Source organism: Portunus trituberculatus, chromosome 50, assembly GCF_017591435.1.
Source record: "Portunus trituberculatus isolate SZX2019 chromosome 50, ASM1759143v1, whole genome shotgun sequence".
NCBI lineage: Eukaryota > Metazoa > Arthropoda > Malacostraca > Decapoda > Portunidae > Portunus > Portunus trituberculatus.
The window spans coordinates 31,329,470-31,343,916 of NC_059304.1; the positions used below are offsets into that span (position 1 = coordinate 31,329,470).

At 40.4% G+C, this 14,447-nt stretch overlaps 1 protein-coding gene across 7 annotated transcripts in view; it reads left to right on the plus strand.

Moving 5' to 3' along the window:
* LOC123500148 (mucolipin-3-like) overlaps positions 1-14,447 on the plus strand; it is a 608,730-nt gene that overhangs the window by 500,565 nt on the left and 93,718 nt on the right. For all 7 annotated transcript variants that reach the window (XM_045248826.1, XM_045248829.1, XM_045248827.1 and 4 more), the window contains one exon: positions 4,112-4,318. In XM_045248826.1, coding sequence (XP_045104761.1) covers positions 4,112-4,318 — 207 coding nt within the window. The remainder of the gene's footprint in view (positions 1-4,111; positions 4,319-14,447) is intronic.

The following is a 14,447-nucleotide window of genomic DNA, read 5'->3' on the forward strand; positions in this document are numbered from 1 at the left end:
ATAATTTTCCTTAGAGGCAGAGTAGCAGTCATGAGGCATGAGTTTAGAATAATCCCCAAAAATTTCACCTCCTGAGTAGGCACCAAAACCGATTTTTTAACAATAGTGATCCCAACAGAATAAAAAAGATACAGAGCATAACTCACATTGCTAATTAGCTCCTCCGAGGCAGCAAAAAAGATGCAATCATCAATATAACAGATGACCATAATCCTAAGGGACCAGAGGTGACAGAACACTGGTTTCAATAATTTTGCAAAGATCAGGGGGCAGATGTTAACCCTTGAGGAAGACAGGTAAAGTGAAAGCATTGGCCCTTCCAAAAAAAACGGAACCAACACCTTTCCTCAGATCTCAGATACACAGAAGAATAGGCATCCTGAAAGTCAATAGTCATGAAAAAACACTGGGGCTGGACTAACCGCACCACATCCTTAAAAGAATCCATTTTAAAGTGAGTGTGAGTAACACAAGGATTTAGCTCTTTCAAGTTTAGAATGACTCTGGCAGTAGTACCATCTTTCTTTACGGTGGGAAAAACATTGGAATAAAAAGCATTGCCAGGAGAGGACTCACATCTCTCAACAATACCCTGTTCCACAAACCTAAGCAGCGCGGCATCCAGGGCCGCCCTATCACTTTCTGAAAAGGGCAGGGGCCGAGGCAGGACAGATTGTAAGGGAAGCTCTTCAAACTCAAGCACATGGCCACAAACCACATCAAGGATCCATTTATCAGAGGAAAGAGCTAACCACTGCTGTCTGGCCGTGAAAATTTTCCCAGTCATAAAATTGTCAGAGGTATTGGATAAAGAGTTAATGGTAATACTCACTCGGCAAGGGTTCACTGGGTCGGCCTGTGCTGCTGGTTCCCCCTCAGCGAAGGAGGCCGCTGGCCTAAAAAAGGCTTAGACTGAAACCTTGAGTGCTGGGGAGGAGGGGCCCTCCTGGGAGCCTGGTGGGAAGTAGCCGTCCGCCTAGGACCTCCTGACTGGTAGGGGCGGAAAGAAGGCCTGCCCAGCCGCCTGGCCCGATGAAACTTCTCACACTTCTTGATGACATCAAAGGGGAACAGCTCTGCTGTGCCAACTTCACAGTCCCAACGGCAAAGCTCCGCAAGGGCTGAGTCGTTCATGTGAATGTGGGCCACTTCCTTCCTGAGCTGGTTAAGGTAAATACACTGCGGATGTCAGGAGACGTACACAGTTATTCAGGCCATCCAGGTAAGCATCAACAGGCTTACCTTTCCTCTCCCCAATGTCATTCAGGCTTTGGGCAACCAGTACCAGGGCCTTGGAGAGCAGGCCATTGGTGAAAAACAGGCGAGCATCAATCAGCCTGCCCCCCACACTTAGAGCCTTGGTAATAACTGCATTTGTAACAGGCACAGTCAGATTAGGAACATTGCTGGGCAACCTCACCTTACTACAGGTAGTCTTCACACCCTCCGAGGTAGGGCGACGCCTGAGGGTATCATCTAAAATGCCTGCTAAACAGTCAGAGAGGGGCTCACCTTTCTTCTCCTGACAATGAAAGTGCCCCGCCAGTTCTTCCAAAGCCCGATGAAAATCAGCATCGTCAAGCGTGACCCGTGAGCCGCCCAGGTCATCCAGCCCCCCTAGCAGATCGGCCGCTGGCTCCCACACCTCCCTGTTTTCGGATCCTGCTCTCTCGAGGCTGACAAAGCCACTGAAGTTCCCGCTGTCAGCCTGGGGCACCGTCTCAGGAGAATGCCTGTCCAGCTTTGTAATCAGGTCCGCCACAATGGAACCCAATTGGCTGACACGATCCTCGAGGGACGGGCCAGCTGAGTTGACATCATGGGGCTGACTCAGCCCCGCCAGGGCCAAATCGGAAGCCAGCTGAAGCGCACTGTCACGGCCAGGGTCATGGCGGTCCCTTTTCCTCTGCTGATCATCAGTCCAAGCACCATCTTCGCTGGGGCGTTTCCTGCCCCATGGAGGGGAAGCCGACCAGACGAAGGGGCGAATCGCGAAGGCCTGACGGGTCTGCCATCTGCAAACGGGGCCGCCCAAGGAGAATGTGAAAACTGACCAGGGCAACTCCGAGGAGAAGCAGACAAAGAAAAGGGCAGCAGCAGGCTCCGAGGAGCAGCCGGCTAAACACTGGGAGCCGAGCTAGGTGTGTAGACCAGACAAGGACGAACAACAGACTGTCGAGGAGCGGCCTAGACATCTCATTTGTTGCCTCGGTGACGTCCGTTTAAATATCATGAAGTGAAATGGACAGATAGATGGCAAATGCAGTTCAATATTAAGAAGTGTGGTGTACTGAGCGTAGGTAGGGATAATCCAAGCAATAGGTACACGATAGATAACATGGCACTAGGAAGTTCCAAGTATGAGAAAGATTTAGGAGTCATAGTTAACTGTGATCTCGGTACAAGGAAGCAATGTATTGATGCCAGGAATAAGATGAATTGAGTATTGGGATTAATTTTGAGAAGTGTTAAATGCAGGAGTCCCGAAGTAATACTAAAATTATTCTTGGCTCTCTGGTCAGGCCACATCTTGACTATGCTGTACAATTCTGGTCTCCACATTTCAGGAAGGATATAGCTCTTTTGGAGTCAGTGCAAAGGAGGATGACTAAAAAGATACAGGGAATGAGGGATATTCCCTATGAAGAGAAACTAAAAAAACTCAATCTGGATTCTTTAGAGAAATGTAGGTTAAGAGGAGACCTGATAGAATTATGTAAGTGGTATGAGGGTTTTAACAAAGGGGATATGAATATAGTTCTTAGGATCAGTAATGGGTACATAACCAGAAATAATGGGTTTAAACTTGAAAATTCAGGCTTAGGAAAGAAATGGGAAGAAACTGGTTTTCAGAGTGGTTGATGAGTGGAATGGTCTCACTGGTCATGTAGTCAGAGATAAGTCAATAGCGAGCTTTAAAAGAAGGTTAGATAAGTTCATGGATGGGGATGATAGAGGGAATTAGGTAGCTTAAACACACAGGGACTGCCTCCTATAGGCCTGGCGGCCTCTTGCAGCTTCCCTCTTTTCTCATCTTCTTATGACATACAACTGAGTGCAGATACACAGGGCCTACAGCACCCACCAACACATATGAACACATCCAAAAAAAAAACTATCTATACTATTTACTGGTGACACCTAACCTGTGCACCTCCAAACTGCAAACTGGAGTTTACCCAATGTGGGGTCATACTTACCTCAGCAGAAAGTAAATCCCCTATCTTAGCACCTAACTTAGATCATAGGCATAGATATTATCTTCCCCCACACTTTTTCCTCTCTGCAGAATAAAACATGTGTTAGCTTATTTCAGCCACTCCACCAGGGTTTTACAGTCACATATTTACGCTATGTCATCTTCAAGGTTCACAGATGGTTCTAAAGTACAATATTTGGTGAGAGGGCAAAGTCCAGCCTGGGTAGAACTAGTAAAAGTAAATGGAGCTGCTGGGTGTCTCTTCTGTAATGGCAACTTGGGTTTAAGTTCTCTGCTTCCTCAACCTACTATCTAGCAGCGATACTCACAAGCTATGCACACAGAGTTTGAATTACGAATCCAAAGAGGGGTTCAAAATGCTTCATAGAATAACCTTGATGTTTTGGAATTGTTACAATGCTAGTTGATAATGTGCTAGAAACCATCTCATTTACATGTAAAAAAGTTCATAGGAAAGTAGCTATGTAATTGACTAAAATGAGGAATGTTGGAATGTTTCTTCATATTAAGAAAACAAATGTAATTGGAACAGATGTGAAAAGTGAAGAGACCTTTAGTAAAATAAATGGACTGGATAAAATTTTTTAAATTAAAGAGGGACCTCTGTAGTCAAAATAAAAGGGTTACAAATGCTAAAAAAGAATGATAAGATGAAAGAAGATTTTTTGTGGACGAAGAAAAAATGGTTGCACATGATGGGAAGGAAGGCAAGCATTTTTAAATATAGCCTTCAAACTTTGGATGTATCTCTCACAAGAAAATAAGTATTCAGTAGTTTTTAGTATTACCATTGATATTAAAACATTTTATTTTTCTGTGCTTTGCTTATATTTTTTACTAATATTTTGTGTATCAAAGCAAACACTGAAAATCTTATATTTTGCTCCACAGTTCCGTTCATTCTCGTCCACAATGGAGTGCCTCTACTCTCTCATAAATGGAGATGACATGTTTGCAACATTTTCCTCTACCTCGGGCAAGGATCCTGTGGTTTGGTGGTTCTCCCGCATCTACCTCTACTCCTTCATATCTCTATTCATCTATGTGATACTCAGCCTCTTCATTGCCATCATAATGGATGCCTATGAGACAATCAAGGTTAGTACTGTAATGGTGAATGACTGTTTGACACTAACTAACAGAATTTGAGACTGTATAGTATCTGTATATGGTACATCTGTAGAGATACCATATTTTTCTTAGGGATATCATTAGATTTTTGTTTTCATTTATTTATTAATTTATTTATTTATTGTAAAGGAAGCTGATTCAAATTTATAGATAAATTAATTACTGGATAGATAAGATAAATAGAGAAATCCCTCTTGATGACTATCTCTCAATTTTAGTAGAAAATGGTGGGCCAATTTAGTGTCTAAGATGTGTTGATGTATTTTTCTAAGAAAGAAAAAATCAGGCAGAGCTTTACATAGTTTACTAATGAGAAATAACTCTACCTTTAGTAAGGCAGCCAGAATATGAGGGACATCAAGTACTAATCTACCATTTGTGATCCAAATATAAAAAGATTGAAAATTTCTCAAAATTGCATATTTCTTTCATGGAGGGCAACAGGTGTGAGTGGTAACACTGGAAGCTATGTAATGTACTGATTTTCCTCTCATAGGATGGACACATACTTAATTAAGCAAAAGCAAACAAAAAAGTATGAACTTAGAATATTTTTAGCATCAGCTGAAACAAGATTATTTTATTTAAAGTCTCTGCCAGATGACACCCCCTCACCTACAATGCAGATATATATATATATATATATATATATATATATATATATATATATATATATATATATATATATATATATATATATATATATATATATATATATATATATATATATATATATATATATATATATATATATATATATATATATATATATATATATATATATATATACTGTTAGTCCTTGTTATACGGTATATATGCGATCCTGAAAACCATACCGCAATTCAAAATTACCGTATACCGAACCCATTATAACATGTAATAATAAGGAATGTGTTCCAGCACGTCAAAAATCATCCCTACAGAAATTGAAATACAGACAACCCCCGCTTAATGAAGGTTCACACAACGAAATTTCGCTACAACAAAGGTTTTATTTTACTACCATCTGCTCGTTTAACGAACACCAAACTCGCTTTAACGAAGTTTTATGCAGGTAATTTTTTCCAAGTTTGAAAGCACTGCCGTATCATGCAAGCCGACAGACTTTTGAATACACCAGCGCCTCTCATGAACAACACGCGCACCACTCACTCCCCCTGTTCAAAACAATAGCAGCGTCACCAGCAGCTTGTCTTCTCTCGCTCAACTTGCCACCAAAACGCCCTGCAATGTCATCTAGCGTTGATAAGAAGACCAGGAAGTCTCTTACTCTCGAAGTGAAGCTGGATATTATTCACGGACACGAGAGAGGGCAGAAAACTAACAGCATTGCTCGCCACCATCTTCACTCCATCTACTGTCTCAACTATTTTCAAGTCAACAGACTCTGTTCAGAAGGCTGGTGAGACCGTATCTTCCTTGAAAGCTTAAAGGACCACCTGAACTCGTAATTCTACAATGGATAAAATGGAAAGCCTTGTGGAAATGTGGTACATAAGTTTTCTATGTGATACAATGATACGCCCTTTGTTTACATTTCACATGTTGCCGGTTAGTGTTTTTTTCCACTCCACTCTCCCTTCCTTCATTAATTTAAGACCATCAACATTATAAAGTTACGTACATACATACATTAGTGTACATTATAATGACTTAGACTAAATGGCCTAAATGTTTAATGTCATTATTTTTTCTTTCATTAAACCTTTCACTGTACTATGATGCACTTTCGCTTTGTTTATTCTCAATGGAAGTTCAAGTCACGGGTTAAACTTTTTATAATTGGTTCGCTTAACGAAGTTTCGCTTAACGAAGGGTTTTTTAGGAATGTAACCCCTTCGTTAAGCCTGTACTTGAAAATAGTCATATCATATAAAAAAAGAAGTGTAAAGTTTTGGGGCCATAATGGGTGCGTCACTGTGTGTCGTGATAATATCCACAAAAAATCACATGTAAGGATTTCACTTGTGTTCAGTGGGAAATGCGGGAAGAGACCGATTGTTGTTGTGACGTCATCCATGTCACACTTCCTGCACCATCCCAGTTCAGTGCTCACTGACAGCTGACTTTTGGCGGGACGTTCGGGCACGTTGGCCTGACACCTTAGGTTTCCTGTTGTTTACATATCGCTTGTGGACACTGGGCTAGCTGGAGTGTTCATCAAACTCTCCACAGTAGTGTAAGCAACTAAACATGCCTAACAATTACTCAGTGTTTGGATGCAATAACACGAAAAGAAAAACAGTACGTTTAGGCATTAAGTATTTCAAGTTTCTCTAGGAAAAAAATTGCAGACAAGCTTGTTCCCAAGGTGATGTGTTCAATGTAGACAATACAGTGATATGTTCCATGCATTTTACATGTTCTGAATACAAGGATGATTTAACCCTTATATTCCGGCGATCGTATGTGAACGATTACATCAGTGCATCCGTAGCGACAGCAATCGTTCCCGTAATCAAGAATTTTTGCGCCTCATGTTTGAGCTCCACGCGCGGTTTCTCGAGTCAGATGGCGAGTGGAAGTATCTGGCTTCTTTTTCCACCTGTAGTGTTGTCACTAGCTCTGTATATTTAGGGGTAACTAAGCTATTCTCCCATTCTGAGCTGAGGGCGACACTTGGCAACCCCAGCGACCTGCCGTGTCGAAAGCACCCTGATAAGAGTGAAGGGACGTACGTCTCAGTTCATAACTCACTATGGAACAAGACAGATAATTTTTATTTAGCAGTGCTTCTGAGCCTGACTACAGGGATTTTGAGGAAGAAACTGAAGAAAACGAAGACAGCAGTAGTGAAGACTCGGAAAATGATTCAGAGGATCCACCTGTTTTCCCAGAACAGAGAGAAGACAGAGATAGTGGTGATGGTGAACAGACTCCAAACATCGTATTGAGAACCCAGAGTGGCTCACGGAGACACAGGCGCAAAGACAGTATAAAAGAAAGACTGGAAAGCTTGGCATTCAACATAACTAAGAAGTGATGCCAAAGAGTTGCCAAATACCACCAGAATTTTGTTTCTTGGCACGCCATCTATTGCGTGGATGAAGCACTTTTCCTGAGTTACCATGTAGCCAATATTCCTATTACAGCTTCGGGTATACAGTGTGTGCCATGAATTTTGGCAAAAACCTCAGGAGGTGATTATTGAAGTTTATAAGTTTATCTCGGTTTATATATATATATATATATATATATATATATATATATATATATATATATATACGTACGCCACGGCTGCGGTTAACTGCTACAGCTCACTAGAGTGTTATCCTGGCAAAATCGCCAGCTTTGTTACGGTCAGTGCAGTGGGGAACATAACACTCCACAGAGTTCCCACTACTATAAATCACAGCAGCCGTAACCCTCAGGTTCTTTCAAGGTCGCCAACAGTGTATAACTTCCCCCACTGTAAGGGAATCTCCTCAGCAACTCCTTCTCCGCTTGTACCCAACCAAGTAGAATTTATAAATGGTAGATGCTATGTGTAACAGGGCGAGGCCTTAATACCCCCTAGAGAAACTGCCCACTAGGACAATTCCACCCACTTCTCAATGAAGTATTAATGCCTCTCCACACACCTTCTCCACAGACTGTGATAACTCACAGACCGGGACAACATGCGCAGTATATTACTATACTATCTTACTACGACAAGTGCTTCCTAAGACCTTTCAGACTGACACTCCTAGCCTACGACTACTACAATATATGAGGTGTACAGCACATCCGGTGGTGTACACACAAGCCCAGACACCACCTACAGGTGACAACAGCCACACACAGAGTCCAGATACTCGTCACAGACAAGTCTGGCGGATGAGATCTACGCACCCACTGGCCAGCAGCACGAAGCCTCTCAGATTTCAATAGCGTGCGTGGCTACAACCACTACAATACAGTGTACTACTGATACTACACAACAGATGATGGGAGCACACAGCCGCCCACCAAACCCCACTGGTGACTACAGCCACCAACAGCAACAACGGGACGAAACAATAACGTGTCCCTCCGCGTCGCCACACCCGAGTGGACAAACGGCAGACAGGAAATGCAGCCCCAACCGGCCACACTTTCCTCAGGACAACAAGCCCGTTGTCCTACACAGCCACGGTCTACCGAGTAACAAGCCAGCTACTCAAGGGAGGGCACAACTCCCAGACCAATGACCAGCCAGCACCTAGAGAAGTCCAGCAACACGTCGCTCTCTTTACCCTGTGCCAGACCGACGAGCGTCCGTGTCCACCTCAGCTGAAGACTACCCTGGTACTGAGGCAATGCTCACAGGCACAACAAGATGGTGAAAACATAGCGAGGGTGGTTGGCCGCACAGCGGAACAGCGACAGCCTGCTCTTGGGGCAGCCATACAATGGGCATATAATAAAATAATGAATTAAAGGGGAAACAAGGCAGTGCCCTCACAATATATGTATATATATATATATATATATATATATATATATATATATATATATATATATATATATATATATATATATATATATATATATATATATATATATATATATATATATATATATATATATATATATATATATATATATATATTTATTTATTTATTTATATATATATATATATATATATATATATATATATATATATATATATATATATATATATATATATATATATATATATATATATATATATATATATATATATATATATATATATATATATATATATATATATATATATATATATATATATATATATATTACAATGGTACAGTTTTCAACCTCCTGAAGTATTTGCCAAAAGTCACGGCAAACTCTGCCTAATACATGCATATTATGTAGCTTATTCACACACACACACACGAGCATAAAGCCCAGGCCCTGTAAAACTACAACTAGGTAAAATACACACACACACACACACCGTCGCCGTCGCTGAGAGAGGATGGCTCGTCTCCGGCTGCGGACGGGAAGAAGGAAAATACCTATGGTGTTACAGGGCCCAGGTAACTCTAAGTTAGTGTCCTGTTAATGTCTTACTGTCGCTTAGTGTTGAAAGTGAGGGATATGGAGAGTGATCCCTGAGAGGAGAGTGTGGGCGGTGATTATTTTGGCCGTAATCAGCTGACGATAACAAAAATGGCGTCTAGACAAGCCAGACACTTTGAAGGTTTTATAACTACGCCAAAAGGACTGGAGAAACTAGATATGGATGCAAGAATCCAGGCACTGGAAAATAAGTTCCTAAACATTTTGTCCATAGAAGAAAAACTGGATAGAGTTCTAGCCGAGAATGATTCGTTCAAAAAAGAGATCTATTTGTTAACGTTAGCGAATAAAGAGCTATTGAATGGAAAAAGTAGAGATGGAGAAAGAAAACCAACAACTAAGGAAACAATGTGAAGAGTTAAAGGCTAAACTCATGGAAATGGAGATAAAAATATCCAAAGGGGACTTGAGGAATCTAATTGATACCAGGATGAAAGAAGTGAACCATGAACATCAGGAGGTACAAAGGTCGTTTAGGGAGATAGTAAAAAAGCAGGAATATGGAAAATAAAGGGATTACGCAGAGGGAAATGGTAAAGGCACTAAAGGAAAATGAGTATGTGGTGAGAGATATTGCTGAAAAGAAAAAATGTGTGATCATAATAGGATTGCGGGAGGAAACTAACAGGAACTGGCAGGACAGAAGGGATAAGGAAAATGACAGGATTAAGTCTTTACTGAACAAGATCTCTGTGGAAGAAGAGGACCTATATGCTGAGGTAGAAGAAAGTGTGAGATTGGAAGCTTTTGAGGAAGGCAAGAATAGACCATTAAAATTGAAATTAAAGTCTCAGGTGGCATCGGAGGCCTTGTTGAGGAGGGCTTGGAAACTTAAGGACTTTGAGGAAACAAAAACAATTTACATAAGAAGAAATATGTCACAAGATGAGCGAATGAAAATGAAGGAGCTTGTAACTGAAGTTAAGGAGAGGAATGACGAAAGAACAGAGGAGGAAAAGACCAAGTTTTTTTGGAGGATGAGAAATGGGAGGTTAAAGAAGTGGTGGATAAGACAGACGGAATAGGCATTACATGGAAGAATGAGACTAGGAATGGAATAAAAGTGACTTACACGAACATAGATGGATTTCTGTCTAAGAGGCTAGAATGTATGGATTACCTAAGAAATAACAAACCGGACATAATGTGTGTAGTGGAAACAAAGCTAAGACCAAAAATAAAGCCAGACTGGTTTGTTGTAAAACACTACAAAGTATGGAGAAATGATAGAAAAAATAAAGGAGGTGGTGGTATAATGGTTCTTACTAAGGAAGATCTGATAGTGAAGGAGGTGAACTATAGTAAGAGAAATGAGGAAGTGATAAGTATGCTTATAACAGATGGCAAGAGGGACATTAATATTATAACAGTATACGTACCACCCAGAACCAGTGCTTGGGAATATGAACAGTATCAAATGGTGATGAGAAATACTCTAGACAGAATGAAGCAAGAACTCATCAGAAGGGATAGAGTGATGATAGTTGGAGACTTTAATTACAAAGAAATAGTGTGGGAAGACTACAAAGTGGTGAACGGTGGTGAGTGGGCAGAAGAATTGTTAAAGGTAGCAACAAATAACTTGATGACACAGTGGGTGAGATCACCAACAAGGTGCAGGGGACAAGATGTTGCAACAAGGTTGGATTTAATATTTACCAGGGGAATCTCTCTAAAAGAGGAAATTGAACATGAATGTCCCTTGGGGAAAAGCAATCATGATGTCCTAAGCTTTGAGCTGGATACGGAATTAAGCACGAATAAGATTGTGGAACGCAGGGAGGAAAAATTAAATTATACTAGGGCAAATTATAACCATATAAGGGAGTTCTTTAATGAAATTGATTGGTCCGTGGTATACCAGGAAAGGGATATGCAATTGAAATACGATAAATTTATGGATTTGTATAACTCTGCTGTGAAAAAGTTTGTGCCATATCACAGAAAGAGGACTTTAAATAATAAACAGTGGTTTAATAGAAATTGTGAAGAAGCAAAAAAGAACAAAGAAAAGGCATGGAAGAAACTTAAGAAAAACAGTGATGTATTATCAAGGGAAGTCTACAAAACAGCAAGGAATAGATATGTTGAAGTAAGGAGAACAGCACAGAAGGAATATAAACAGAGGGTGGTGGAAAACTGTGATAGTGACCCAAAAATGTTTTACAAATTTATAAATGGAAAACTAAATAAAAGGGAGGCAATAGAAAAGGTAAAAACCGGGGAAGAAGTATATGAAGATGCTGGAGATATAGCTGAAATTTTGAACGACAACTTTTGCAAAGTGTTTACAAAGGAGGAGCATTTTATGGGAGGAAGGCCTACGGAAGTAAAGCAAATGCAGGACATCATGGTTACTAATGAAGATGTAAGGAAAATGATAAGCAATATGGATATTAATAAATCAATGGGGCCTGATGGCATATCTGGGAGGTTGCTAAATGAATGTAAGGATCAATTGTTGAACCCCGTATTTGATATTGTGGAAACCTCCATACGAACAGGATTAGTCCTGAAAGAGTGGAAAAGAGCTGACATTGTGCCTATATGTAAGAATGGTAGTAGAATGGAACCACTAAATTATAGACCAGTATCGTTGACTAGTATATTGTGCAAGGTATGTGAAGAAATAATTAAAGCTAAGTGGAGTGAGTATCCAGAAAGTGAAAACATTCTGAGTAAAAGGCAGTTTGGTTTCAGAAAAGGAAGATCGTGCATATCCAATTTATTATGTTTTTATTCAAGAGTGACTGACATACTACAACATAGAGAGGGATGGGTGGATGCTATCTACCTGGACTTGAGAAAGGCCTTTGATAAAGTACCACACAATAGACTGATGTGGAAACTAAAGATGATTGGAGGAGTAAATGATAAACTAGCAAAATGGATGGAAAATTACTTAATGGGAAGAGAAATGAGAACAGTGGTGAGAGGAAGGAAGTCTGAGTGGAAGGTAACCAGTGGAGTTCCACAAGGGTCAGTGCTGGGTCCCATCATGTTTTTGATTTATGTTAATGATATGCCAGTAGGAATTGACAGTTACATGAACATGTTTGCGGACGATACTAAAATTATGAGGAGAGTAAAGAATGTGGAAGATTGTAACAAGTTACAGGAAGATCTTGATAAAATATATGAGTGGAGTAAGGAGTGGCAGATGGAATTTAATATAGACAAGACCCATGTTATGAAAATGGGAAGAAGTAGATACAGACCAAACAGGGATTACAGGCTGGGTGATGAGAAAATTAAAGAGACCAATGAGGAGAAGGACTTAGGAGTAACCGTGCAAAACACCTTGTCACCGGAGAAACACATTAACAAGATTTTTTGGAAAACATACAACATGCTTCAAAATATTGGCCTTGCATTCCACTACCTAGATGAAGGAATGATAAAGAAGATATTATGTAACTTAATAAGACCCCAGTTAGAATATGCAGCATGTGTCTGGTCACCGTATATGAAGAAAAATGTGAAGAAGGTGGAAAGGGTACAGAGGCTGGCAACAAGGATGGTACCAGGACTCAGGGAGTTAGACTATGAGGAAAGACTGAGGAAGCTGGGGCTGACCACATTAGAAGAGAGAAGAACAAGAGGAGACATGATAATTATGTATAAATTGTGGAACAAGATTGACATATTGGACAGAGAGTTGATAAAGGTGACCACAAGTAATCATCTCCAAGGACATGGAAAAAAAACTAATAAAAGACATCTGTCTAAATGACGTGAGAAAGTACAGTTTCCCGCATCGTAGTATTGATAAGTGGAATAAACTGAGCAGTGATGTCGTTGACGCGGTGTGTGTCAATCAGATGAAAGAGAGATATGACAGGAATGGACAAGGAGACAGGTCACAGAGAGCTTAGCTCGGGCCCTGTAATACACAAATAGCTAAATACAAATAGGTAAATACACATACACACACACACACACACACAGTGTGTGTGTGTGTGTGTGTGTGTATTTACCTAATTGTATTTACCTAATTGTAACATACGGGAAAAGAGCTATGCTCGTGTTGTCCCGTCTCCATATCTATTAATGTCCAGCTTTTTCTTAAAATCATGAATATTCCTTGCGTTGACCACTTCCACGTCTAAACTATTCCATGCTTCCACCCTTCTATGAGGGAAGCTATATTTTTTCACATCTCTCCTATAAGTGGCCATTTTAGTTTTTCCCATGCCCTCTCGACATTCTTTCATTCCACATACACAGATCTTCCCTATCCATTTTTTCCATGCCAATCATCACTCTGTATATTGCTATCAGGTCTCCCCTTTCTCTTCTGTTTTCCAGGGTCGGAAGTTGCATTCTTTTCAGTCTGTCTTCATAAGTCAAATCTCTTAAGTCAGGCACCATTTTGTTGCAGCCCTCTGTACTTTCTCTAGTTTCCTTATGTGTTTCTTTAAGTTCGAGCCCACTGTATTGTTGCATATTCAAGCCTCGGTCTTATCATTGCAGTAATTATTTTCTTCATCATTTCTTCATCTAAATATCTGAACGCCACTCTTATGTTCCTCAATAAGTTCAATACTTCTCCAATTATTTTGTTTATATGTCTCTCTGGCGATAGGTCATTGGTAATTGTCACCCCAAGGTCTTTTTCTTCATGACTGGTTTTATGTCTTCATTTCCAATCTTGTACATACTCCTGATTCTTCTTTCACTCTTGCCAAACTCTAATTTCTTGCATTTTGTCGTGTTGAACTCCATTTGCCATGTACAGCTCCATTTCCATATTCTGTCCAAGTCTTCCTGGAGTAGTTCGCAATCTTTGTCACATCTCACTTTTCTTAACAATTTTGCATCGTCTGCAAATAGGCTCACATAACTGGACACCCCATCCACCATGTCATTTATGTAGACCGAAACATTACTGGTGCCAACACTGATCCCTGTGGAACTCCACTCTCCACCAAGCCCCATTCTGATGGTCTGTCCTTAATTATTGTTCTCATTTCTCTTCCTACCAAAAGTCTTCCATCCATTTTAGTAAACTGCCATGCACTCCTCCTACCATTTTAAGTTTCCAGATCAGTCTCCGTGTGGTACC